This window comes from Pungitius pungitius, chromosome 20, assembly GCF_949316345.1.
Source record: "Pungitius pungitius chromosome 20, fPunPun2.1, whole genome shotgun sequence".
NCBI lineage: Eukaryota > Metazoa > Chordata > Actinopteri > Perciformes > Gasterosteidae > Pungitius > Pungitius pungitius.
The window spans coordinates 7786516-7812029 of NC_084919.1; the positions used below are offsets into that span (position 1 = coordinate 7786516).

The following is a 25514-nucleotide window of genomic DNA, read 5'->3' on the forward strand; positions in this document are numbered from 1 at the left end:
GGTTATACACTGATACACATCTGTCAGCTGAGCCCGGCTGAGCTCTCCGCCACGGAGAGCCACAGGACGACCGTTGTATTCACTCGCTACAAAAAAAAGGAAATATAATCCAGACAAAACAATCCTTCTACGTTGATGGAACTCGCCGAAAATTTCCCAGAGGGCTACTGAAAAAAGTTCACGAGTTAAAATGAATGCATTAGATACGCAACTTTGATCTCTTTACTCAATGATCCATCGGTATATTATAATGTGTACTTTTTTTTAACATTACAGTGTTTTAACATTACAGTGACTTTGGTATAAGGCATTAGTAAAAAAAAAAAAAATGCACCAAACAGGGGATGCCTAAGAGCCCGAGAACAGAGATTCCTTTCCCCTGGCTCACTGGCTTTCCGCTTCGCTGTGGCCACGTGTGCCTGCTCACGTCGTACTGTAACAGCAGGGTGCCATGTACGTCCAGGCCAAAGGTGAGAGGGTCTTTTTTGCCGGGGTTTGGAAAAGAACATGAGGACAGAAGGTGGTAAAGGGCCCGACTGGTGTACAACTCAACAGAAGCTTCGCCCTACAAGAACCCATTAAATGGGATCTAAGCGGGGTGCCGCGGTGCACGCGAGTCCCTTCGGCCCTTTACCGCAGCTCTGTGCTCTCGCCGTTTGTTTGGCTCCATCCCTGGTTGCTGCTCCGCCCTCCTCCCCTGTCTCTTGGTTGCTGGGCCTTGGCGCGCTCCCGTCAAACACCCTCACGCTCTCTGGTAAACTGAACAACAGAGTTGAGGCTGAACAACTGGAGATCCTGACATGAGAACATGCAATGAGGTACACTGCCATGACCAAGAGCTTCAACATCCGGGGTGTGCCACCCTCCAGCTTCAAAGTGATGTTCAGCCCTGAGTAATTGAGAAACTACTTGGTCAGCTAAAGTGGAGCAAACATCCAACCCACCACATGTATAGATTACACATAAGTATGCAAACAACCAACTTGTTCATTGTTTACCGTTGTAGCCAGAGTAGTTCCTCTCTGTTGTAGTGAATGAACAGCCATGTTAATAGTTAGGCAATTAATGTATTAAGTATTGTTAGACTAAAACTAAAAAAAGAAACAAAAGCAAAACAGCCAATACAGGGGTTCCTCAGGACCAACAAACAAGACCACTAAACCAGCTGACTCAGGGGTGTCTCAATGCAGTTCTCATCCGCAGGCATGTCCTGAAGGGTCTCCATTTTTTCCTTCACATATTGCATCCTAGACCACTCTTCGGCTGGGACTACACCACTAAATTATGGTTTGCACATTTTTTTGCTTTCTTAGAATGATTGATCGCTCCAATTATTGGGGGGGGGGGGTGGTTTGTGGTAATTGGCTGCCTGGCAAATGGTGCATCCTTTCTAAACACTGCTGACCTTTTCCAGACGTGGACACATGTCCAAATCAGGGGCAAATACACTGTGATTCATTCATTTGCGCGTGTGTGTGTGGACGGTAAAACATAACATAGTATAATTAAAAAGATTATGTAATACTGGGCTGCATTTCATAGTGGTGCGTATCGTCGTAAATGCAGAGTATTTATGCTTGCTAAGCTGTGTCATTAGAATAGTAGTAATGACGGTTAATTAAACTAATTTATTTTAATTAAGTCTATATGTACAAGTCATTTTTATGAAACACACAGTATATTTTACAAATTTCTACAAAAGAAATAGCATAGTTTTGCAACTTTCTGTTTGTAGTAAAACAGATTTGCTATAATGTTGGTTAATAAGTAAGTTTTAGTCTTTTTTTGTGTTGTCTTTCAAATTTACACACGGGTTTCAAGAGCAAGGCTACACACAAGTCACAAGAAAATCGGTAACTCGGCCCCCCGCGACATCCACAACACACAGCAAAGCATCTGAACAGCAGGCTCGCTCTTCTCAGTCCGTGTGGTGCCTTGTTACTTTGGGTGCTTCGGTCCAGCCACGGCAGCCAGGTCCCCAAACAGCCAACGGCAGCGTCTCCTTTTACTCGTTTTCCGCGTGCCAGCACACTCACCGAGGCGGCGGCGGCGGCACCAAGCCACGTCGTCCCCGTTTGAACCGTTTCATCCACTGTTGTCTAGTTACAGTGTTCCGACTAAACACAACCACGCAGCGGGTGCGCAGGGTGAGACCCAGCTGTTGGTTTCTGTCAGAGATAAGGGAGAAAGAAAGTCAAGGCAATACTGAACTCTTTTTTTTTCAGTACTACTCATCTTTAATCAAGTCACAATTAGCAGTTTGGACTGAGCCCAAAGGCGCCGGCATTGGACCGCCTGTTGGGCGGTCTCAACAGGTGCCAGCCACGATACCGAGCGATTTTGGTCAGTGATTGTTTTGTACTTTTGTCTATGCCTTTCACATCTTCTTCTGTCTTGCAACGATGAATGATTTGTAGTGCCAAGACGTGAACTTTCTGTGTCGTTTGTCCTGTGTGAAATATACATTCTGTTAGCCAAAACAATAAAGCCTGCAGTTGGAGTAAAACACGGAAGGAGTGAATGAGGACAAAATGCAGCAAAGAAAAAAAAGCCGATGTTGCATTTCCTTACAATGGAATGATGAAACAGGCCCGGTTACAGAGTCACTTTCAAATAACCTAATTTCCTGGTTTTACCGCCATCTCCCAGCATGCCTTTGGAAGTCGTTGTGAGGTGACCCTCAACATTTAGCATGCAAGTGCTCTCGACTGCACAACGAACCCTCTGATTTCTGCATTAATGTGTGGCAGCAGGTCATTGCGGTGTTTCACTTGGTTTTAAATGGGTACTTTTGTGTCATGACCATCATTGGACCACTGGAGCAGTAAGTTTATATGATAAAATGGTGCATTTGCTTACTTCAATTTCTGTTGCTGACCTGGTGCTGAATAGTGACATTTAAAAAGGTGCTACCACTGTGGATTGCGGTCCACTTCTTAGCTTTCTGATGGCATAGCCTTCCTGGGTGACTGAGAGGACTTGCGCCCCACAAACTCGCAGTCTCAAAATGCTCTAGAGCGAGCGCCTCTAATCCACACAGTTTACAGCAGAACTCGACTTTCAATGGTGCCATTTTGATTTTCCAACCCGCACAAAAAAAAAGACACAGAGATTCGCTGTTCATATTTTATTTGATATACTGATTTTAGAATACAGTATCTTTTGTGTTGCTATGATTCAGTCTGAACTAGAATTTTCTTTCTAATTTGAATTAGCAGATAATAAAATGGATCTTTAGGGAAAACGCACAGGAGCACAAATGTACATCTGCTACTGGAGTTTGGGTTAAAAAAACAACATATATATATATATATATAGAACGTGATTGCTGTGTTGTAAATTCCTGTCATCTATATGTCATGAATCTGTGTGTATCTATTTTTGTTGTTATTGTAGAATTGGCTGTAATATTTTGTTTAAAAATGGATTTGATATTCCATTGAAGCGACTATTGTTGTCATATTAGTTGCTGCAAATTTTGGAAATAGTTATCAAATGGTGTTGAGAAATATTGCTTTGTTTATATTGAATCAATTTCTAGATTATGTTAGCTTGTTGGTGTATTTCACGAATCTATCGGGATACTCCCTAGGCTATATGATTTATCCAGGTACACCAAGAGTTGGCACAAAGGCAGTAGGCAAATTGGCTACAATCTGTAGCATCTTTAAAAAAAATTGTACTCCAGAGAACCTCTGTTGTGACTGAGAACATATATGGAATGATTTATTTGTTGTTGTTAAATATACAATGTAAGTAAATTGTCTCATGGAATCCCCGTTCTCGAAAAAAAGCAAAACTGATGTCCTATTTTTGGGAACAATATGAGTATTACTAATGACATATGGTGCTACAGTTCTTTTTGTATGTTTTGGTTTTTAGATGAAAAGAAAATATTATGCTGAAAATGTAATGTTAAGCCTTACTGTAGATTCATATATCAGACTGTTCATCCCAGAAGAAGAAAAATAAATATAGTATTTGAAAGTGCAATACATTATTAGTACTGTATTCTCATGCACATTTCACATTTTAACAAATAAAAGGTTTGCAGTCGCAGTATATGACCAAAGGTGTACGTGACACAATGTGTGTATAAACGCGTTTACAGTAAACTCTTTTCTTGTGAATAGTTAAATGAGCTTATCATAGTGATGCACACTCACACAGGTGTTTATCATTTACTTTGATTACATGGAGTTCTGTTGGGGAAAATGTTAAAATGAGGTTGTTGAGATGTGGGCGTTGCTTGTATTTAACTCACAAGGCAGTTCTTAGCTCAACAGATGGACACATTAATTTAAAAAAAATGCAGAACACATAGTGGTCAGAAACAGCTTGATACTGTACAGAAAAATAAATGACATAAAGCCCCAAATACTAAAATATAACGTTTTATGAATAAAACAATTACAGATAATGAATGATTTAATACTTATATTTTTAATTAATAACTATATTTTTAATGAATCACTACTCTATTAAAACTCTTTCAAAAAGTATTAGTTGCCATGAAGTTGGATTGAGCTTCAAAACAAATCGACACAATACGAACCGAACAGTTTCCTGTGCATTAATCACAACATGACGTCTATTTTTAGCTCCACGTCCCTGGTCTGAAGCGGCTCTCCGTCAGTCGTCACTGCCCGCGAGGGGACACTTTGGTCGGCCTGCCCCTCCGTCGATGTCCCCCCGGGGAGGTTTTTTTTCACTGTGATGACCAGCGGGGCGAAGCACGCCGGACCACAGATTAACGCCCAAAATGGCGGCACGATTGAAAAGTTTTGCTCGTTGGATCCGAGTTCGTCCTGTTTACAGACTATTTGTCTAGTTGTGTTTTTAAGCACCGCGGCGTTTCCGTTCACACCGCGGTGACACCGCGGCTTTTTCTTCTCCAATGGTTGTTGAATAAGGGTAAAATTCAGGATGTCATTTTGCTATCCCCTTAAATTCCGGCACCACTTTATCAATGCTAGGCTAACTTACTCGAGGCTAACAAGCTAACTACTTTCAGGTGAGTGCTGGTAAAAAGCTTCGGCTGCTAACGTTAGTTATGTATAGTCTTACCTGGATCTCCAAGCTGAATATGACAAAGAGGACATCTCCATAGAAATGGAGGATGATGTGAAAAAAGTGAAAAAGGTAAGTCGGGCAATTTACATAACTGAAGTTACTTTCCACTGCAAGTTGACCATATAGCATGCTAACTTTCTAGCTAGTCAGACCCGGCTAGTTTAGCGGTTATGTTACTAAATTGAGACCAATAATAATAATAAGCAGTGGCGTTAACACACCGTCAGATTTACAGAGTTTTCATTAAACTATGGTTAATCACACGGGATTCATGTTTAGTTTGCCCAACGTTAACGGGTGCTAAATGCAATGTATTAACGCTAAAATGAGTAAAGCGCAACACATTAAACACCAAAGAACTCTTATAATCCGGTGTGACAAGTTAACATTAAACGTTGTGCTCTCTCGGCCCTGGATTATAATGTCCATAGCTACACTCGTTGTTGTGTGTGTTGGTTGTGGGTCCTTTGGGATCAGTGTTAAACTTTAGCTGTCAGTAGCTGGTCAGTCATGCTGAAGGGAATCACAAACACACACTCACTGCCTATTGATCCCGGTTGATTGAGAGGCGGATCTGTATGTTCATGACACGTGGCTGACATTCCCATTTCAATCTATAACGTTTTAGAACAGACACTTGGGTCATTTTCCCTCCGGGTCGGCCCAGGGAGAAGCTTAATTTAAAGGCAGGAATACAGAGGAGCTCTCACAACCCGAGCGGTGTAGTGAGAGGTGAAGCGTCATCGTCCTGGTCAGTGCAACTTTTGGTTTTTCTCTCATTCATGACGAAAGCACTAATGTCACTTGCCTTCCAATCCCACCTCCTCTTGATGTGGAGGGAAATCTGGACTGAACTTCAGTGATCTCTATTGATCAGGATTGATCTTTACTTTTAGGCACCAGTGCTTGTGGTGCTGGTGAGGTCACAGTATTCATGCATAATGTTCCTGTACGTGCCACTTGGTGGTGATAATGCGCCGCTAAGGAGTGCTTAGTTTGTACAGCTATGCAAAACTCCTGCATTGTTATTAAGGTTAAGAAAGTCTGAAAGCACTCTGAAACCACTTGTTGTCACCCACAGCACAGAGAAGACCGGCATCACCCTGACTTATGTATCTTTTGCTAACACTTTCCCTAAAAAGCCACTGGTTCTTGTTGCGGGAATGTGCTGGGGTCAACCACGCTAGCTCTGGCCTCACATTTCACAAGAATGAGCCTTAAAACATTAATGCACATGAGCTGCGCGCTGTTAAATAATGCACTGGTCGTAGGTGGTGCTGTTCCACAGACGCTAAGAACCAAATACACCTTCCTGACCTTTTTCTGCATTCATCACTATTGTGGGTGTGTAAACAGGTAATCCCCCTTGGCTTCAACTACACCCGGTTGTCTGTTGTTTTTGCCTTTTATTGAATCAGCATCTCCGATGTGACAGCGGCGGTTAGCATCACGGAACAGACGAGGTCTTGTTTGTTGCTGTGGTTTGGCAGCAACGTGCCTGGAGCTTCAGTTTCAGAGTCTCAAATCGACTGATGCAAGGCAGCAATCATCGGAATAAGATATGAAGATCCGGAGCAAAAGGGATTCGCACTCACCACGCGCCCTCTTTGCATGTCATCAACGGCAGTGAAACGGCTTCTTTTTTTTGTTTTTAACCACACGAGATGTCACAGTTTTGTAAGCGCTTCAATACTCAAAGGCGCGTGTCATCACAGGAAGTTGAGGCGAGTCCCGTTTCCTGTTCTGCCACCCGGAGTACAGAAACACATACGCCTCCATTCTTCTGTGAGGGGAGTCCAACCCCCCCCACTGTGTTTGTATGTCCGTCACAAGTGGGCAGCTGTCGCCGTGTACGAGTGGAGGCAACAGGTGTCTAGTTCAGACGGTCGGAGCGCAGCAGCATCCGTCGCTGCGCAGTGTGCTTTCCGTTGTAATGGCGAATCCTCTAGCGAGAGGGTCCATGGAGAACGAGGTAGGGTTTGAGCTGCCAACATGCAAATAAAACGGTTCTTGTGTCTCGTGTAAAGGCGTTGACACAATCGATGAGCACTGTCGGCCTTTCACTTGGCTCATACATGCTTTAAAGTATCTGTGTTTGGTTTAGTTTTTGCACTCAAAACAACACGATTTTAATATATATTTGTGGGTTTTTTTTTACTTCTTGTTTGTGGCAGCTGCTCATTATTTGACGGTTACGATGTGATCGTACTTCATGTTTTACACTGACTTCCACTGCAGATCCCATCCAGTGTTGCAAAAGGCTGTTTTGTTGTGCCCATGCTTTTGTCGACATTTAACCAGCACACATTGGGGGACACGGAGGACTGTGGGTCTGCTCTGTCTTACTTCTGCAGCTACCAGCGCAGTCAGAGGAAGCCTGATCAGCACAAATGACGAAGCATATAAATACCAGTGACTGGAAGTTAACAGTTTCTGCATGTATTTCTGGGGAGAGACATTAAGCTGTAGCTGCATGAAATGTTGTATTTCCACACTGAGTTTTTTTTCTTTCTCACACCTTTTTGCAAGGCGGCTTTAGAACCTTCTGATGTCTCAACTCCGCTGTCTGTCTTTTTTTATTCTCCAGCCAGGTATCGTGTCTCCGTTCAAGCGGGTCTTCCTGAAAGGAGAGAAGGGGAGAGACAAGAAGGCCCAAGAGAAAGCCACCGAGCGCAGGGCACTCCACACCTTCTCCCTCTCTCAGCCGGACCACCGCATTGACCCTGACATCCTGCTTAATGACTACATTGAGAAGGAAGTCAAAGTGAGTTTGAATACTCTCCTTAACCCATGTATTAAAGAAACGGTTCTTAGCACCATTCCCTCATGATGATGTATTGGATGTAACACACCTGTGCACGTTCTGTCCTGTCCAGTACTTGGGACAGCTGACATCAGTTCCGGGATACTTAAACCCGTCGAGTCGCACTGAAGTGCTGCAGCTCGTTGACAATGCCCGGGTAAGTTTCTCAGTGGGCGGTCTCCACCAGTGGGTTGCGTTTCTCCAAAACCAGCTGGCACAGTTTCTCACATAACTAACATTGCCGACCGTGTTTCCCAGAAGTCCCATCAGCTGGCCGGCCAGCTGACGTCGGAGCAGGACGCCGTGGTGAGCTTGTCGGCGTACAACGTGAAGCTTGTGTGGCGCGATGGAGAAGACATCATCCTGAGAGTGCCCATCCACGATATCGCTGCCGTCTCTTACATCAGGGACGACTCTTTGCACCTCGTGGTGATCAAAACGGGTCAGAAAATCATTAACGTGTTCCGTTGAGTGTTGAGATGTTGGCGTGATGTGTGTTGTTAATTTGACTGTACCTTTTCATCTCTTGTTTCAGCCCAGGAGTCGGGGGGTTCCCCATGTCCCAGCTCGTGTCCGGATCTCAACAAGTCCCAGACCCTGAGCTCCTTATCGGAGGGTGGAGCCGTGCTCGTGGAAGTCTGCTGTTTGCTTGTGCTGGCTGTTGATAACAAGGTATTTGTTAGCGTCCGTGGCCATGCAAAAAGAAACCTGAAGGACATTTCTTTAGTTGGGTTATCTTACACAGGTGGAACGATGCCTTTTGAGATATCCTTAGTGAATTTAAATTGTTACTCCTAGCCACCTAGTAGCAATGAATGTAAACATGATCGTTGTTGTGTCTTAGGCAGCAGCAGAGGAGCTGTGTCTTCTGCTCAGCCAGGTCTTCCAGATCGTTTACACAGAATCCACCATTGACTTCTTGGACAGAGCCATTTTTGACGGCGCAACTACACCTACCAGACACCTTTCTCTTTACAGCGGTAAAGGAAACACAGAACTAAATAAATCATTTTTTGTGATCTCTATTTTCTTGCAGCCTGAATGTCAGAATATGAACCCATGAATTGCACTTTTATTTTTCTCCAGATGATTCTTCAAGCAAGGTGGATGTCAAGGAGGCCTTTGAAGAGGAAGCCAGCACATTGTAAGTTTGCAGTTGAGGAGCCCGACTGCGACGATTCCACGCTCATCACACCTCTGCTAGTGTTTTACTTGGCAGTGACTTACAAAGGACGCGTCCTTCTCTTCAGTCCTTTCCAGGCTTCCATGGAGGCAGAAGGAAACTCCCCACCAGCATCGACCCCGGCGTCCCCTCAGACGAAGACCGCGAGTGACGGAGATCTCAGCACCACTGCCGCCGAGCTGCTGCAGGACTACATGACCACGGTATGACGTCTTTTTTTTATTTTTATTTTTTCCCCAACTGTATTCTCGTGTTTTTTTAACATATCTTCCACTTCCAGCTGCGGACAAAGCTGTCATCGCAAGAGATCCAGCAGTTCGCCACCTTGCTGCATGAGTACCGTAACGGGGCGTCCATTCACGAGTTCTGCATTAACCTGCGCCAGCTCTACGGGGACAGCAGGAAGTTCCTCCTGCTCGGTACGCTCCTTTAAACGTGTGCTTGAAGACATCATGGTGTCAGACGTCATGGTGTCAGACGCAGTCAGTTGACCCTCTGCATTGTACCGTGCCCCTTGCAGGCCTGCGCCCCTTCATCCCGGAGAAGGACAGCCAGCACTTTGAGAATTTTCTCGAGACCATCGGTGTGAAGGACGGCCGCGGCATCATCACGGACAGCTTCGGCCGATACCGGCGCACGGCCAGCTCCGCCTCGGATTCCCCCACCAACGGCAACGGCGCAGCGGGAGGAAGCAGCGCCTCCGACGAGAGCCAGGAGGCCCCCGAGGGAGACGAGTGGGACCGCATGATCACCGACATCAGCAACGACATCGAAGCTCTGGGCTGCAGCATGGACCAGGATGGAGTGACACCCTGACACGGGCAATAAAGAGAGGTGCTTTTTAATGTTGTTGTTGTTTCCGCGAGAGCTGAGGACTCCTAACCGCCACCAGACCTCAGATGAACAGCAGCCTTGAGCTCAGGGGATCAGATGAAGGGGGTCCTTAGCACTGACCCAAGATATTTTGTATTTTCCTCTAATTATCAAGAGGACGTTCCCCTTTCCCGACGCACTCAAGGAAAACCCTCGACCTATTACCACGAAAACATGAAGTCAACAAATGCACTTATGCAGACCCTGTAGATGACGAGCAGTCAGTTGTTGCCAAGCAGGGATTTGTAGCCTCTGATGTATTTTCTTCTGATATAAGTGTCTTGATTTTTGTACTTGTTTATTGGCAGTATCTGCCACAGCTGTCAGCGATGCAGCGAATATCCCCCATCTTTGGGAATATTTCAGTGTCTTTTAGAAAAGACTCTGGAGGCTGCACCAGAGGACTGAGACCATGTTGCATACGGTGAAGAATGAGGCTGTGCTATTGTAATACTACTATAGGTCACTCGGCGCCGTCCGCCAGGAGGATTTTATTCATGTATTGGCGTGAGTGTGATATTTTGCTATTATTTTTTCAGTATGATTTGCGTACCAGTTTTACACTATCCTTTTTGTTTACTCATTTATATAAATATATATATACAAACTGACCGAGGAAATGCTGTAAAAACAAAGATTCTCACTCAATTGGAGCGATTGAACAGGGACTGTATTTGACAAAGCCGTTCAGGCTGATGTAAATCTGTTTTATTTCTAGTGCAGGGCATCTTGTTGTGTATTGTGACATTACATGTATCTGTCATTGTGCCTTTTCCACTTCAGTACTGCTGCCAACAGTCTGTCTCACACACACCGTAATTATGAACTGTAACTACAGTTGTTGAGCAAATCATGGTTATTAAATAACGGCTACTTTACAATGTCCGTCTTGGTTGTTAAATTGCGAGCGTGATTTATCATCCTTCACTTCTGTCTGCTGCGTCATGAGCAGTTTTAAAGGAGACTGGCCTCCTCGTTTGCTTGGAATTGCATACAGCAAAACTGTCACTTAACAATGGGCAAAGGTTTAATCTGGTTATTATCCTGTCTGACTGCTCATTTGCTTGGATGCACATTAGTGTCCTGTGGAAACCTCAGTCCGAGTTACATCAAAGCAATCATCCCAAATCTCGCCCCTCAACTTGAGGGATTAGTTTTCTAAGTCTGATTGACGAGAAACTGGCAGGACAGTTTGAGTTGAGCACATTCCAGTCTGCAAAAGCAGGCTGTTAAACCATTTTTTTCCCCTTGATCTACTTTTCCCAGTCTAGTGGGAATGGAAGTTGGATGGTGATGGTGTGCACGCGCAGACAGGAACACTTCAGCCAGTTTTCAAATAGCACCTTTTGGCTCAAGACGCCGTCTGCCTTGAGCAAAAGGGGTGAGATCATCAAGAAGCCATTCTCACCGGGAAGACCCGACACGAGCGCACCGTTAGCGGTCAGTTTATGGCGAAGATGCGTCATTGTTTCGATGCAGGGAGGGACAGTAAATTACTATTTTTGACTTTAACTGTCTCTGCTTTCTCACAGTACTCGGCGAAACTCCTAATTGGCCTCCTGTAAATTCCCCTCTTAATCCAGTTTTTCAAAACCGTATGATTTAAACACATTAGACGGATCAGTCAGTCTAATTAAGGCATTAAACGATCTCATGCTGCTTTTATAAAGAGTTTTCCAATTATCTTTACGGCAGCAGCCGCCGTGGGGCCTCTAGTAAACTTGCAAGCTGATGCCTCCTGAAGAAGAATCGGAGGCGTTTTATTGAGACGGTCATTACTGTCATGAATGGAAACGAGATTTCAGCCACGATGGCATGAAGATTAGAAAGTCTGACTACCGGTACACTGGATAGGCAACATCAAATGGTTGTTTAAGACAACTCGCTGTAAATATCGGGCTCAAATAAAAATTTCTATAAATAAAAGGGGCAACGTTTGATTCCCATTCATGGCCCATGAGCCAAATCTTAGTACACGGTTTAAGCCAAATGGAATGTGGGAGAAAGGCGCTTTGCCCAAATTAGTGTCCAACATTCTATTTTTAGCTGCAGGACACGTTTAATACGTGTCCTGCAGCTGGTCCAAGTGTTCCTCTGACCTTTTTTAAATCTTTCTTCCAACTGCCAATACTGAATAGATGCCTCGACACTCCGGGGGTTTAATTGTGTGGTCAAACCGATTCGCTCTTATTTCCACATGATCGAGATCTCCTTTGCAGGTTGTTTTTTCCCCATTAACCCGAAAAATGTATCTTTGTAAATGAGAAAGAATACGTGTCATCCCATCAGCACCCAAGAGCAGAGCCAAATAGGTAATATACCCTTAAAACACTAAGAATATCTTGTTATATTTAGTGCTCTGGTCTCATCCTTACTGTAAATCCCAGCTGTGAAGGAATGTACAGAGACACTCGTACACAAAGGCTCAAGACATCTTACTGCAGTATATTCAATCATTTCATTTTAGACTTAATGCAGAGGATATAATCAACTATTGCATCCCTTACGTGTGGCTTCTGTTAGTTTGTAGCATTCATGTTACAGCGGCGGAGGTTCAGGTTCCTGATTTTATGCCAGTCAAGTCATTTTGTCATGCAAAAGAGATGCTGATGCATTAAATTAGACCTCAATGACCGCTGCTGGGTGGACCTGGAATCGAAACAAGCAGAAAGATCAGTTTCTCTAACCAACTTTCTTGGATTACGCTTTAATTCGTTGACTTAAGTCTTCCGATAAAAAGTAAAAATTAACGTGAAAGTGCTTTGTTGTGCCAGAAAAAGCAAAGCAAAGCAAAAAAGAGGCTGGAAAAAGCAAAGCATACAAATTTCCAGTACATGTATGTAATCAATTGGATATTAAACTGGTCATTACAGTGGTTGTCATGAAAGGCAATACCACCTCTGTTGCATGGTCCGTGGATTGGGACCATACTCACTTTGATATTCCCACATTTTAAATGTAAACCCCCACAAAGAAAAAGAGTAAGGGCAGCTTGCCTCTCATCAAGGGCAATGGTGCAGTGAGTCGCTGGGAGCTGCAAAGTTGGCGGTTTGAATCCCGGCTGCTCCATGTGTCCCTGAGCACGACACCTAACCCCTAATTACTCCCCAGGCAAAATGTAAGCCGTGGGTTAAAATGCAATGCAAGTTGCTTTGGATAAAAGCATCAGCTAAATGACATGTAATGTAATCATAACCGACAGTTCATAACAAGATCCACATATTCGTGTAATTTGGAACGAGAGCAGAGGACAACATAATTGGATGTTTATCAATAAACTAAACCATGTTTTTATTTCAGAGAAAAAATGCCTAAAAAAACACTCAACAATTTGGGCATAGAAAGGGCAAAGCTAAAAACAAAAGTATTTTTCAAAAAGGACATACTTCTGCAAATGACTAAAAAAAACCATCACCATCTAGTGCATTGTAACAAGTTACTAAGAATAAATCATTTTCATCATACAAACTAGGTTTTCTAAATCGACGCAGCTACTCGCTAACTAAAATATGCACTGGGTATAGTATAGTAGACTATCTGTATCAATATAAAGGCATCTTTTTAAAAAGCACAAAACATTTAGATTATGTTGCAGAACGAGGAAACACAAAAAACATCCTACCAAGAATATGTTTTAACATTGGCTGTGTGCTTGATAAATCTCCGCTCAATGCATGAAGTGATAAGGTTTTAAAAAGTGCACAAGAATCAGCTCAGATTGTGTCATGTAGTTACGATGGCCTGAAATGTGCTGTGGTTTTCAGGTTTCCGTTCATAGCTGCCAAAGCCACATACAGTGTGGAAGAAAAATACACTACACACAGCATGTACCTACTGCACTCTTTCTAAATAATACACATGATCTAAATCCCTCTATTTGATTATAGTGGCTGCATGAAAACAGACATTACATCGAGGTTTGCCTCACGACATCGTGGTCGACAGGATTCCGCAAAGAGCCGCCCTGAGCTGCCGCTAGCAGAGCTGCCGCTAGCAGAGCTGCCGCTAGCAGAGCTGCCGCTAGGAGAGCTGCCGCTAGCAGAGCTGCCGCCCTGAGCTGCCGCTAGCAGAGCTGCCGCTAGCAGAGCTGCCGCTAGGAGAGCTGCCGCTAGCAGAGCTGCCGCTAGCAGAGCTGCCGCTAGGAGAGCTGCCGCTAGCAGAGCTGCCGCTAGGAGAGCTGCCGCTAGCAGAGCTGCCGCCCTGAGCTGCCGCTAGCAGAGCTGCCGCTAGCAGAGCGAGAAGCGCCTGGAGTTGAGGTTCATCTTGGTGACGCCGATGAGCCTCAGCGGGGCCGAGAGCCCGAGGCCCGGCGTGACCGGACACTCGCACAGCAGGTCCGACAGCTCGTCCCGCTCCTCCAGGCCGAAGGTGGCGTCGTTGAGCATCCGGCGGTGCAGGTGGCAGGTCTGCTCGATCTTCAGCTGGTTAATGTCGCCGCGCAGCCGCATGAGCTGCCTCGCCAGCTGCTGGTCCTGCAGGCGCATGTCAGTCTGGGAACAAAAATGTTAATGAAGAGGTTTTGAAGTTATTTGCCTAGACAAGGTTTTAATTAATAGGACCAAATTCTAAACCAAATGATATATTTTTTTTTAAAGATGCCAAACTTATTGCTATCCGCTCCATATTCCGTGGACAGATATTACATTTCTACACTATGAATAATTCAAGCGATTTCTCACCAGTTCTCTCCTCAGCCAACTGAGAGCTTCATCAATGTTCTCAAATCCCTTCAGGACGCTCGATGGCAGCTTGCATTGAATCACCTGAGACTTCAGCACGGCCTCTGTGCCGCTCACCGCGTCCCCCTCGCGCTCCGCTTGCGTCGGGGTTTCTCCGCTCCTCGATCCTCTGAAGCTTTCCGCCTCGAGCCGGGCTTTCCACTCCAGGTAAGAAGGCCTCCTCGTTTCCAGTCTCAGTTTCTCCGTCAGCGCTTTCAAGTTCAGGAGATGGTCATCTGAAGGGAAATCATCAAGGTTCACGCGTTCCGCTTCGGCCGGGTTGACAGCCTGGTCCACAAAGATCCCAAGAGCTGAGGGAGCGTCCATCATCCAACTGCTGGGTGAAAAGAAAACACGTAAAAAAAAGGGTCACAATACAAAATAGGCAAAGATATCTTCTCCTCATTGGTGGCCTCTTCTGCTGCGACAGGAACTGTGCTGTGGAGGAGAAAGAAGCACGCTATGAAACATTTGCTGACTATACCACAGACCACATCCAATCGACAAAGAGACAAAGCTAACATGACATTTGACGTGAGAGACTGCACCTCAACTGTGTGTCAGACAGATCAGCGAGCACGAGGCTCTGGGGGGGGGGGGGGGGGGGGGGGGGGTGTCTCTCTCTCTCTCTCTCTCTCTCTCAGGATTTAGATCGAGCTTTTCGAGACGTCTAACGCATCACATTTTCATCAGCACACTGCGGGAACATAGTTCTAGTATTTTTGTTTAACAGGAACAAACTGTTGCCACAGCAACGACACAGTCATCGTGGATAAATCAGCTACTTCCATCTCCTATCCCCTGGGTTTATTGCCTTTATTAAACAACACAGTGACAGACCTGCAAACTGGCAGTACGGCTGACAGGCTCGCTCTTTTCAGACTACAAATCCATACAGCAATATATATATATATATATATATATATATGTGTTTCAAAAAACATTACGGGCATATTTTGTCTCAGGCAGCAATGAACCACATTCAACATTCACATTAAAGGTTTACATCTGCTATTTAAGCACTGAAAATAAAGTACAACTGAGGCTGATGGGACACAAATTGTTCTGCAGCCATTTCTTCATAAACCACAGTTGGCATTTCTTCATTACAGGTAACCAGAAATCTAAATCTCTTTTGGGTCTGGACCAAAGGGGTTGACCAAGAACCTGGATTTCTACTACACATCCATACCCAATTCAATCTAGCAAATATGGCATCTAAATACCTCTTTTTACCTGTTTAGAAGCACTGGAGGAGTTATGGTGGCCCACCTGAGGAAGTTACGTTGCAAACTTAATCTTTATGGACTTAGCAAACACACACACACACACACACGTAGACTCTCTGCCCAGTGTCCTCTTTCCTATGAAGTCTCCAAGCACTGAATAAGTGGTTGGAGCTCAGTTATTCCATAACGGGCACAGCAGCGGTGATGTCACTGCCCTTGTGTCTAATGATAGGCTTATGTTTTTCTGAGGTAAAATAGACCTCTGACTGGAAGGAGTAGCTGCATTAATGTATGAAAGCCTCTTAAAAAAGCAGTCTGTGGGTCTCTGGGGACCACACTGTTGTTACAGGAGGCGGAAAATAAATCAATGCCACGTGCATCTCTGAGAGTTCGTTAGGACAGGATATGTACGGACAGGAATTGATTCAAGCTGTGAAAAGAAACTGCAGAGCCAAGAGGTTTGTAAAGAGGGGAAAGAGTGTGTGTAACCATATTAGCTTGTGAGCTTTGAACACAATTTAAATATAAAAAGGGTTTAGAATCACAATAAAACTAGCCTCTTCATCATAATAAAAATAAAAACAATCCTCTTAAGGAAGATCTACATTCTTAGCCTGAAAAGTTCAATAAAACAGATCGTCATGCCGAAAGATTTTTTTTTAAAGACAAAAAAATATATATATATATATCGCCATGATCCAAGTGTCTCAACTGGCAACCAAATCCGGCAGCATGACGCTACGTTCCTCTGGTTTTGAGGCAGCAGAATCTGATGGCTCAGCAACATGGAGTTGCAGCGTTGCCACACCAATAAGATGCATTTGTGGTGTCCAGGCTGAAGAACTAAAAGCAGTCTGGCTCTCCCATCCAGCACATTATGTCAACATAATGAACAAGAAGGCAGAGAGAGACTGTTGAGAGTTCATTGACTAACCTAAAAGCTATTCATGAAAGGTGAACACACAATGCTGAGGCATATTGGATTACTTCGTTATGGCAGCAGAAAGACAGTCTGCGAGAGGAAACCTCATGCTACGTGATCACAATCCACGAGTTCTCTTCTCTGGGTGTACATATTTTGAAGAAAGAAGAAAAAAAAACATTTTGAGACGTGAAGAAACTTCCTTCAAAAAAGTCAGTGACTGTTTTATGTTAATCTTTATAACCATCTAACATGATTATTTCTGCCATTAATATAGTCTTACTACTATAATGCAACCGCAAACGTTGAATGTGGGCAATTTCTTTTTAATAAATGTACGGATAAAACATTACTAGAGCATATAAATAATAAAAAAGTGCAATGCCTTTTCTAAAGTTCTGTTTAACATTTTTTTTTTTATTCCTAACCCATAAATGAGTGTTGTCGGAATGTAAAGTTTTGCAAATGTCGCATGTCATGTTCATCGTTTATTTTCCTTCGGTAAAACGCAGTGGAATATAGCAAGTTGTTACTCTGTATGTAGCCTTAGCATTATTTCTGTAAACAAATGTCACAATATTTCGGGCTACAGTCCACATCGCCTTCACGGTAACACTCGTTTTAAACCTTCTCCTCTCCCGGCGGGCTGCAGGGCGACACACCGCCGGGAACAAGGCAGTCTAACTGCGTGTGGCTGCGTTACCTTTATTCACGAGTCCTCCTGGAGCTTCTCCGACCTGCAGCTCTCTCATCGCATCCCGAACAGCTTCACGGTCCACTTGTTTTAGAGCAGAGCGCCTGCCGGAGGGAGGGGCGGGGCGGGCGGGCTGCGTCAGGAGGTTCTTGTTGCTTGGAGACGTCCCAAGAATCCCAAAGCATATTTCCCGCCGCATGAACACTGCAAGTGCGTCACACACGACTGGACAACTGCGTTTTATTTTATTTTTATTTTAACTCGATAAAATGCGACAACACATACGGTTTGTATAACAATGCAATAAGTACAAAATGTGAAAAAAGTTGATACATAAATACAGACCAATTAACATCAGAGTTGTTAAGTTACTAAAAGAAAAGAGCTTTTCGAAAATGTGTCAAAATAGACATTTGTGATATTATCCCTTATTCCTTCTACAACATTAAGAGTTGTAAGCTAAAATGTAATTCTATAAGAACTCAACAATAACTTCTGCTACAGGTGATTTGTGTTAGTGCTGATTGCCATATTTTGTTTGAAACAACACTCCTGCAAGCAAAGAGCTAACATGTGAAATGCAAATAAAGTGGATTTGCAGCCAATATCTGTTTTCCCTGACTTTTGGTTTGTGTTTTATAAAACATTCATCCTTGTTGGAGTGATTCTGTAGGTTGTGGATGTGCAATCTTTTCTCTTCCCTCTTTATACAATAAATAATAAAAAACAAGTTATGTTCTACCACAAAAACCGATATGCAAACTGAGTAGTCTGTTCAAACACAAGAAACCAGAAATAGACATTGTCTCCACAGTGATCACAAGCACCACTATTATCGAAATAGAACAAACGGTCCAAAATCCCCTATTAGCAGTTTCACCAGCTTTGTGTCCTGTCACACAGGTCTACTACACACACATGCACTTGAATGCTTGGAGATCATTTGAAATGACCCATTTTCAACATGAACCACTACAAACAGTCACTAGTTAAATGTCTCCTATGTTTTTTAAGAAACTTGAAATGCTTGGTCCTTTTGATATTGTTGATCTTATTATTGGGAAATCAATGGTGTGACGCTTGAATTTAACGACCCGTGTCCCAATCGCCTTTACTTTCATTTTTGGTGTCATTTAGTAACTAACTGACATCAGTGTGGTCGACCTGCTAGCAGACCGACCACCTTGAATCTAAAGGAATTTTATAAAGTTAGTTCCTCTATGTCGTCGTCGAACGAGGCGATGGCGCGGACGGCCGGCCTGCTGTCTGTGATGTGCAGGGTGTTCATGGAGGACGCCGGAGGGGTGGAGGACCCCGAGTTGAAGCGTAGCAGTCCTTCCCGTCTTGGTCGCACTCCATTGGTACTTGGAGGGCTGTTGAGGACCTCCATTTTATTGAAGGTGCTCGCACTGTCACTAGCAGGTGCTGCCAGGGCACCAAATAGCTGCTGCATGAGGTTGGACTTCCTCTCCTTCCCCTCCCCTCTCTCCGTCTCCTTCTCTTTCTCTGTCTCCAGCCCTCGGAGGCTGAAAACACCAATTGCTTCCAACGCCGAGTCCCGGTCCTCTTTGGGCGGAGGCGGGGGGAAGCCGGAGGAGCCGCGAGAGGCCGAATGTCCGAAAGAGGGCGCGTAGCTTCCGAATGCCAAGTCGTCCCCGGAGATTTGGGACCGTGGCGCTCTCGTCCCTGATGTGACTGCGCCAACGAGCGGGCCCGATCTCCTCCTTCCGCCTTCACCGCTTCCGGCGCGCAGACCGGCCGACTCCTCTGATTCTGTGATGTTGAAATTTGTGGAGTTATGGTTCCTGTGCTCAGGAAGACGAGGAGATGAATGGTCAGCGGGAGCCTTATTCGACTCAAAAGCATCCGGCTCGGCAAACATGGTGTCCTGCGCTCTGTGTTCCTGGCGGTCTATTTCCCGCAACTTTGCCAGCAGCTGTTCTTTTTTGCGACGTGCTTCCTGCGCTGCTTGCTGATTGGGCGCAGCCCCCTGGTTCCACCTGTCCACCTCTTCCTGGACATGGCCGCGCTTCCTGTCGTTCTCGTCCTCCTGGTTTAACAGGGAACTCTCTGGCGTCCTCTTACTTTCGTCTCGCTTGGTTTTCCTCTCCCAGACTGCGGACAAAGAATCTGAAAATCCATTACTGCATCGCTGCCTTCCTGTACTTGTTAAACACACACGGTTTAATGTTCTTACCGTCTCTCGCCGTCTCTGCCTTCTCATCAAGCACAGTGAGCTCCTGATTGAGTTGCCGCTTCTCCTCCTCGTTCTTTCCCGTCTCCTTGTCGCCTCCTTTCGCTCTTACTCTCGTCCTCTGCTGTTCCAACTTTTGACGTCTTTCTTCCGTCTCCGTCCGTCCGTCCTCTCCGTCAATCTGCGGCTGACGTCAATTAGGCGTTTGGTGTGGATGAAGGATGAATTGTGTGTGTGTGGGGGGGGGGGGGGGGGGGGGGGTTACTGTGAAGTAAATTGACTACCTTAAGTGATAGGTATCCATCCGGGGCCTGTTCACTGCACTCGTTGGCATCAGCGATGGCTGGGGGAGGGGAAGGGAAATCCAGACTAGACGTTGCGTCTTTAGTCTGAGCGGCCTTGGTGCTGCTCCTGCTGGGAACTATGGGCGAGCAGGTTGTATATTAGACTTCAGTTCTCCTTGATACAGACCACCCGACCAAGTCAGTTCTTACCTATCCGCTTTGCGCCACTGTCAACATCTCTTCTCAGTGGAGGTTTCATCATGCGATTGGCATAAATGTTCTTAGTATCGAGTTCTCTCTCCTTTTCCTGATAAGGAAAGAATATAACAAAGTTAACATTTTAATCAACACAATTTTTCCTGTTCCGACGTGAGGGCCCTGAGTCAGAGGGTGTCGTATGTGTACAGATTGTAAAACCCTCGAAAGCCACATTTTGGTCAACACAAAACTAAATAAATGAAATTCTGTTGGTATAATGAGGCATATTCTTCTGCACATGGACCTTGAGTTTATTGGTCAGTCGTTCCAGCTCCTCCTGCAAAGTCCTGATCTCTTCCTGAGCACTGATTGTCTTCTTCCTCTCTGCAGCCATCTGCCTCTGGTAGCTGTTGCTGCTCAGCTCCATGCTACGCTCCAGCTCCTTTAAGCACACACAGATAAACTAAATAAAGCTCCCATGTGGCAGCATGACAAAAAGTAATGAAAAAATACAAATGTTGGTGTAAATGATTTGGCTTTTATTTTATATCTCCAAGTCCTTGCTTAGCCGGCTATAGTATAACCTTGTAAGCCATACACTGGATATTATGTTAAAGATAAACAGCATTTTTTTTACCGCCATTGCAACATTGAAGTAATTTCTATGAAGTTTACATTTTTAAATTTAGACGGCCGCGAATGTCAAATGCAAATAACTACACTAATAAAAAACACCTTCTAGAGAAATTAAATATTTGCAAAGCTCAGCTTTAACTACAAATCAAATAAATGTACCTTAATCTTGCGTTCTGCCTCTTGGGCCCGCGTCTTCTCTTCATCCAGCCTGCGGCTCAGGTCGTCTCTGGCCCCTAAATCCCGCTGGTCGACCAGCTTCTTGAGCCGCGCGATGGTCGCCTGGCTCCTCTGCAGCTGCTCCTCGCTGTCCCTCATCCGGCGCTCGGCGGCCCGCTCACGCTCCTGAGTGCGCCTGAGCCGCTCGCGCAGCACGTGGGTCTCGTTGGTGTGGCGCACCAGTAGCTGGGATATCTCGCTTTCCGTGTCATCGTAGCGCTGCAGGGCTTTCTCTTGACGCACCTGAAGCTGCGGCGTGCGAAAGAAGAAGAGAAATGACACTTTCAGGGGGTGAGGAAATGAAAAAAGCTAAAAGATAATGTGTTTTCCTTGCATTGCGTGTTTGCCCACTAAAATTTGATGTTTGATTATGGCCTTCAACTTATTCTTAGGCCCTAACTCAACGAGAAGGGTAGAGCTACCTGTCTTAGGACTCGATTTTCCTTTTGCAGCTCATCAGTGCGCTGTTGCAGCTCAGCGAGGGAGTTACGCATTTCATTGATCTTCAGCAGGCGAGCGGAGAGCATCCTCTTGGTCACCAGGTCCAGGTCTTTAGGGGGCACGGACTCCTTGCTTCCAGAACGCACTCCCTTGCGATGCTGCTGGGTCAGGGGTTGGCCACCCGGCCGTGGTGGGCGTGTCACACCCCGGCGCCCCACAACACCTGCTCGGCACAAAACATGCAAGATGCGAAAATGGTTTAGAGGAAATTAAAGGGGAATACTTTCACAGGACCAATATTGAAACACATGGTGCACTAGTGGTGATTAGAAACTAGAACTTGTCCTGCAAAAAACCACCATGTGAGAAATCTGCCTTACACTGCCATCACCTGGACAGTAGATCAAATGGAAGCACTGAGAGTTTCATTTAATCATCCTTGCATACTTGATTATCTCCTCACTCCACATACCTGTCTTGTAGAAGGGGCCGTTAGAAATCCTCTTTGCCCGCACCCCTCTCTGAGGGGTAAGGGATGGACTCCGGGACTGGGAGTATGGTGAGATGGATCGGCCTGAAGGAGACTCATTCTCATAGTCCTCGGAGTACAACGACCCAGTACTCCTGCGTCCGACTCCATCGGATAGTCGGTCCCGATCTGGATCTGAACGCCAGGTTCTGGTTTTCGATCTACTCTCTACACAGACGTCTTTTTCCTCCTCACCCTGGACCTTGTCCTTCAAGATCTGTTTGTGATTTTGGAGGGAGGATGCTCGGGAATCTTTCTTTGTACTCCGGAGGGACTGGCGACTTTGATCAACATCTCGGTTGTCTTCATACAGATCGGTTACGTTTTCTGATTCCATGATGTCCCTTGGAGAAGAAATGCTGTGTTAAATATAAAGACATTAAAGTTGGAATGAAACAAATCAAACTTATATATATAACATTGGGATTCGGTGTGAGATATGATGGAACATTAAAAATTATTCAGGATGTACCTTTCCTGATGTTACAAAGAAACATTAGATGTCTTCTGGTAAACTAATCTCATCATTTGAACATTTCTCTGGGCCAAATGGTTTCTCTAAGGTGTTGTGTGTCGAGTGTCTTGGTCACCAAGCGACAACACAAATGAGGTGGAATTTTCCATGAAGTTGAATGACATCAGTACACTGAATACTGCTGCTACATACAAATATTCTACACAGTATTGTTGTGCCCTTTGCAATGTACGTGTACTGTATCAAATGTCAAATGATTCAATAGTATTTTGTGAGTAACTATATTTTTGTCTATTAAAATGTTTAAACTAAATATTAGGTATTTTTGTGTTTTTATACATTACACAAATCCTATGTAAAACATGTCAACATATTTGCTCTGTGTTTAACCTTAATCCAACACCTTTGGAGTGTCATTTGTAAGAGATGAAATGGCCTTCAATAGTTTGATGAATAAATATAAAATCCAAGACAAATATCTGTGCAGTCAATTGTCTTTTCAGCAGCCCTGAATCACTTAATTTACAGGTATATATAGCAACAATCACACACAAAGCAGCATCATCTTAAATAGAAAAAGCAGCATTGGCAGAGGCCCTTCACCTGACATTATTTACTTAACATTAAAAACGTCTCTCATTAGATGTTTTTTTTTCTCCTATCTCCTCATTAGAAAATACATGTATACATTGATAGACAGACAGTAATGATGGTTATTGATTCAAACCAAATCAACTTAACAAAGGTTACATGTATGTTAAGTAACGTCATCTTTACACTCACCGCACAGGTTAAATGATCCACATCCCCTTCGCTGGAAACATCATTCACATATTCTGCTCCATCGTTCTTATGTCTCACTGTCTCATGATGCACGACAGCTCCCCCCAGGCCCCCTCTCCGTGACACGCACAGATTGGATTAAAGAAGGCCGTCTGCTGAGGACAGTTTGTATTGTCGTGAGAGGCACTTAACGTTAAAAGCTACAACGTGGCAAAGTTATCCGATGCTAGCCACACACCTCGGGTGGGCTCTATAAATACATGCAACATTATCAAATGGACACGAATAAAAGAGAAGAATGGGGGGAGTATTAGTTAAAGATAGCCCATAATGAGTTAACTATAGAATACGAGCTAACGGGGCGATAGCTCATTATGCTAGCACAGCAAAGAAAAACAACAACTAACGTTAGCAACCCTCAACAGGTGGAATGTGTTTACTACTCTGCGTCTGCAGCCACCAACCTTTCCGCTTTGACCGTTTACCATTTCGTGTCTCCCTGACTTTGTCTGGTTTAAGCTTGTCACAATTAACTCGGTAGGCTAATGTTAGCGACATTACGGTTCAACTAACGTCAACGTTAAGGCGAGCTAGCATGAAGTTAAGCTAATTTAGCCACCTTTAGATCTAAGAAGGCGGAGACGTTTGCCTTTTTGGATGCAGTCATGAGTGTATTTTGACGAATAAGCCACCCTGATATTATCCACAGTCGACCAGCAAAAGGGAGACGTTCTGACAGTCCGTAGCGTTCAGATGGGATTTGTTGGGTTGCACGGCACGCCTAGAGGTTTGCTCCAGCGCAACCGCTGACGCCGCACCATGGCAACCACAGCCTTCCGTGTAGTACCACTTCAATGCCAGGGTGGCGCTGTAGTGCAAGATGTGATATGAATAGCTATGTTTTTATTTTAGCATCGTATTAATTAAGGAGAACGTTTGGAATACCATATCTATCATTGCGTATTATGTGTTTGGTGCAGAACGAGTAACAAGAAAGTACAATTTTCATCAAATAAACAGTTTCAAAATATGTAATATAAAAAGTGCAATTATTAAGTACAATTTATGTAGAGGCTCCCTGCGGTCCTGATGTCATCAGAGAGCTCATTCCATCTCTCAGAGAGGGAGGAACAAGCAGCTTGGCAGATGCAGAGCGGAGTGTGCGGGTTGGGATGTAGGGTTTCACCATGTCATGGATGTGAGAACCAATGTTTTGAAGATGCAGGCAGCCACTGGTAACCAGTAAAGAGAATGGAGAAGTAGTGTGGTGTGGGAAAATTTTGGAATGTTGAAGACCAGTCGAGCTGTTGCATTCTGGATAAGCTGCAGTGGTCGAATGGCGGCAGCAGGGAGACCTGCCAGGAGAGAGTTACAATAGTCAAGAAGGGAGAAGAGCCTGAATCAGTACCTGCGCCGCCTTATGAGTGAGAAGGGGTCGTATTCTCCTGATGTTGTAGAGCGTGTATCTACAGGATCGTGTTGTCGCTGCGATGTTGGCAGTGAGAAAGAGTTGGGAGTCAAGTGTCACGCCGAGGTTTCTAAGCAGTCAAAGTGGGCGTTAACACAGAGTTGCCAAAGTTAACAGTCAGGTCCTGGGTGGGAGAGTCTTTTCTGAGGAGTAGTTCAGTCTTGTCGGTGTTGATCTTCAGGTGGTGAGCAGACATCCACTGAGAGATGTCAGTCAGACAGGCAGAAATCCGTGCCGCCACCTGAGTGTCCGAGTGAGGGAAGGAGAGAATTAGTTGGGTGCCATCGGCTTAGCTATGGTAGGAGAAACCATGCGAGCGAATGACTGAGCCGAGAGAGTTGGTGTAGATAGAGGAGGGGACCCAGGACGGAGCCCTGAGGAACTCCAGTAGTAAGAGGACAAGGTTCCGACACAGATCCTCTCCAAGTTACCCGGTAGGTGCGGCCATCAAGGTAGGATGAGAGAAGGGAGAGAGCAGAACCTGTGACACCAAGTTCCTGAAAGGAGGCGTCTCTGTGGAATGGCCGCCTTGAAGCCTGACATGTGGGGGTCAATTATCAACAGACTTTTGGCACGTTGATGTTTCATCCAATTTGAGGTCTGAACATTTCAAGCAGATTTTAATGTTAAAATGACCTTTAGTGGTTACTGGGATGTATACTGTAATTGGATGCATAATATATTACAAAGTAAATGCGCATAAGAGTGCAAGTTCAGCTAAATCTTGATTCACATCAGAAATTGTGTTATTCATTTAAATCCCCATCGCCATATTTTGAACTATGCCATTAAGAT

At 44.7% G+C, this 25514-nt stretch overlaps 4 protein-coding genes across 43 annotated transcripts in view; 2 read left to right on the forward strand and 2 right to left on the reverse strand.

Moving 5' to 3' along the window:
- rps12 (ribosomal protein S12) overlaps positions 1 to 25514 on the forward strand; it is a 209637-nt gene that overhangs the window by 161577 nt on the left and 22546 nt on the right. For 2 of the 32 annotated variants that reach the window (XM_062559617.1, XM_062559635.1), the window contains exon 1: positions 10994 to 11003. The exons of 28 other annotated variants lie outside the window; for them this stretch is intronic. The gene's annotated coding sequence lies outside the window, so the exon portion shown is untranslated. Of the gene's footprint in view, positions 1 to 10993; positions 11004 to 20000; positions 20011 to 25514 lie in introns of those variants that run through there. 2 more of the 32 variants (XM_062559625.1, XM_062559642.1) reach the window with 1 other exon arrangement.
- Positions 4606 to 10836, forward strand: ccm2 (CCM2 scaffold protein). 3 transcript variants are annotated; one of them, XM_037448815.2, is made up of 10 exons: positions 4606 to 5142; positions 7661 to 7837; positions 7950 to 8033; positions 8135 to 8318; positions 8412 to 8548; positions 8721 to 8856; positions 8963 to 9020; positions 9127 to 9262; positions 9340 to 9478; positions 9580 to 10836. In XM_037448815.2, exons 1-10 carry the CDS (start codon positions 5113 to 5115, stop codon positions 9873 to 9875), a joined length of 1377 nt encoding a protein of 458 aa, XP_037304712.1. In that variant the 5' UTR covers positions 4606 to 5112; the 3' UTR covers positions 9876 to 10836. The 3 variants fall into 3 exon arrangements, with proteins under 3 accessions (XP_037304712.1, XP_037304710.1, XP_037304711.1); XM_037448813.2 differs by lacking the exon at positions 4606 to 5142 and adding an exon at positions 5154 to 7045; XM_037448814.2 differs by lacking the exon at positions 4606 to 5142 and adding an exon at positions 5154 to 7045 and having other exon boundaries at positions 8138 to 8318.
- fam167ab (family with sequence similarity 167 member Ab) lies at positions 12270 to 17612 on the reverse strand. Of its 2 annotated transcripts, none has more exons than XM_037449782.2 (3): positions 17505 to 17590; positions 14612 to 14984; positions 12270 to 14422 (listed from the first exon to the last, which is right to left on the reverse strand). In XM_037449782.2, the coding sequence occupies exons 2-3, from the start codon at positions 14978 to 14980 to the stop codon at positions 14159 to 14161; spliced, it is 633 nt and encodes a 210-aa protein (XP_037305679.2). In that variant the 5' UTR covers positions 14981 to 14984; positions 17505 to 17590; the 3' UTR covers positions 12270 to 14158. The 2 variants fall into 2 exon arrangements, with proteins under 2 accessions (XP_037305679.2, XP_037305678.2); XM_037449781.2 differs by having other exon boundaries at positions 12271 to 14422; positions 14612 to 14987; positions 17505 to 17612.
- On the reverse strand, positions 17681 to 24085 carry lca5 (lebercilin LCA5). 6 transcript variants are annotated; one of them, XM_037449777.2, is made up of 10 exons: positions 23871 to 24085; positions 23252 to 23403; positions 21937 to 22352; positions 21446 to 21687; positions 20967 to 21272; positions 20476 to 20613; positions 20184 to 20280; positions 19974 to 20110; positions 19693 to 19876; positions 17681 to 19625 (listed from the first exon to the last, which is right to left on the reverse strand). In XM_037449777.2, the coding sequence occupies exons 3-10, from the start codon at positions 22328 to 22330 to the stop codon at positions 18697 to 18699; spliced, it is 2427 nt and encodes an 808-aa protein (XP_037305674.2). In that variant the 5' UTR covers positions 22331 to 22352; positions 23252 to 23403; positions 23871 to 24085; the 3' UTR covers positions 17681 to 18696. The 6 variants fall into 6 exon arrangements, with proteins under 6 accessions (XP_037305674.2, XP_037305672.2, XP_037305673.2 ...); XM_037449775.2 differs by having other exon boundaries at positions 23716 to 24085; XM_037449776.2 differs by having other exon boundaries at positions 23252 to 23406; positions 23716 to 24085.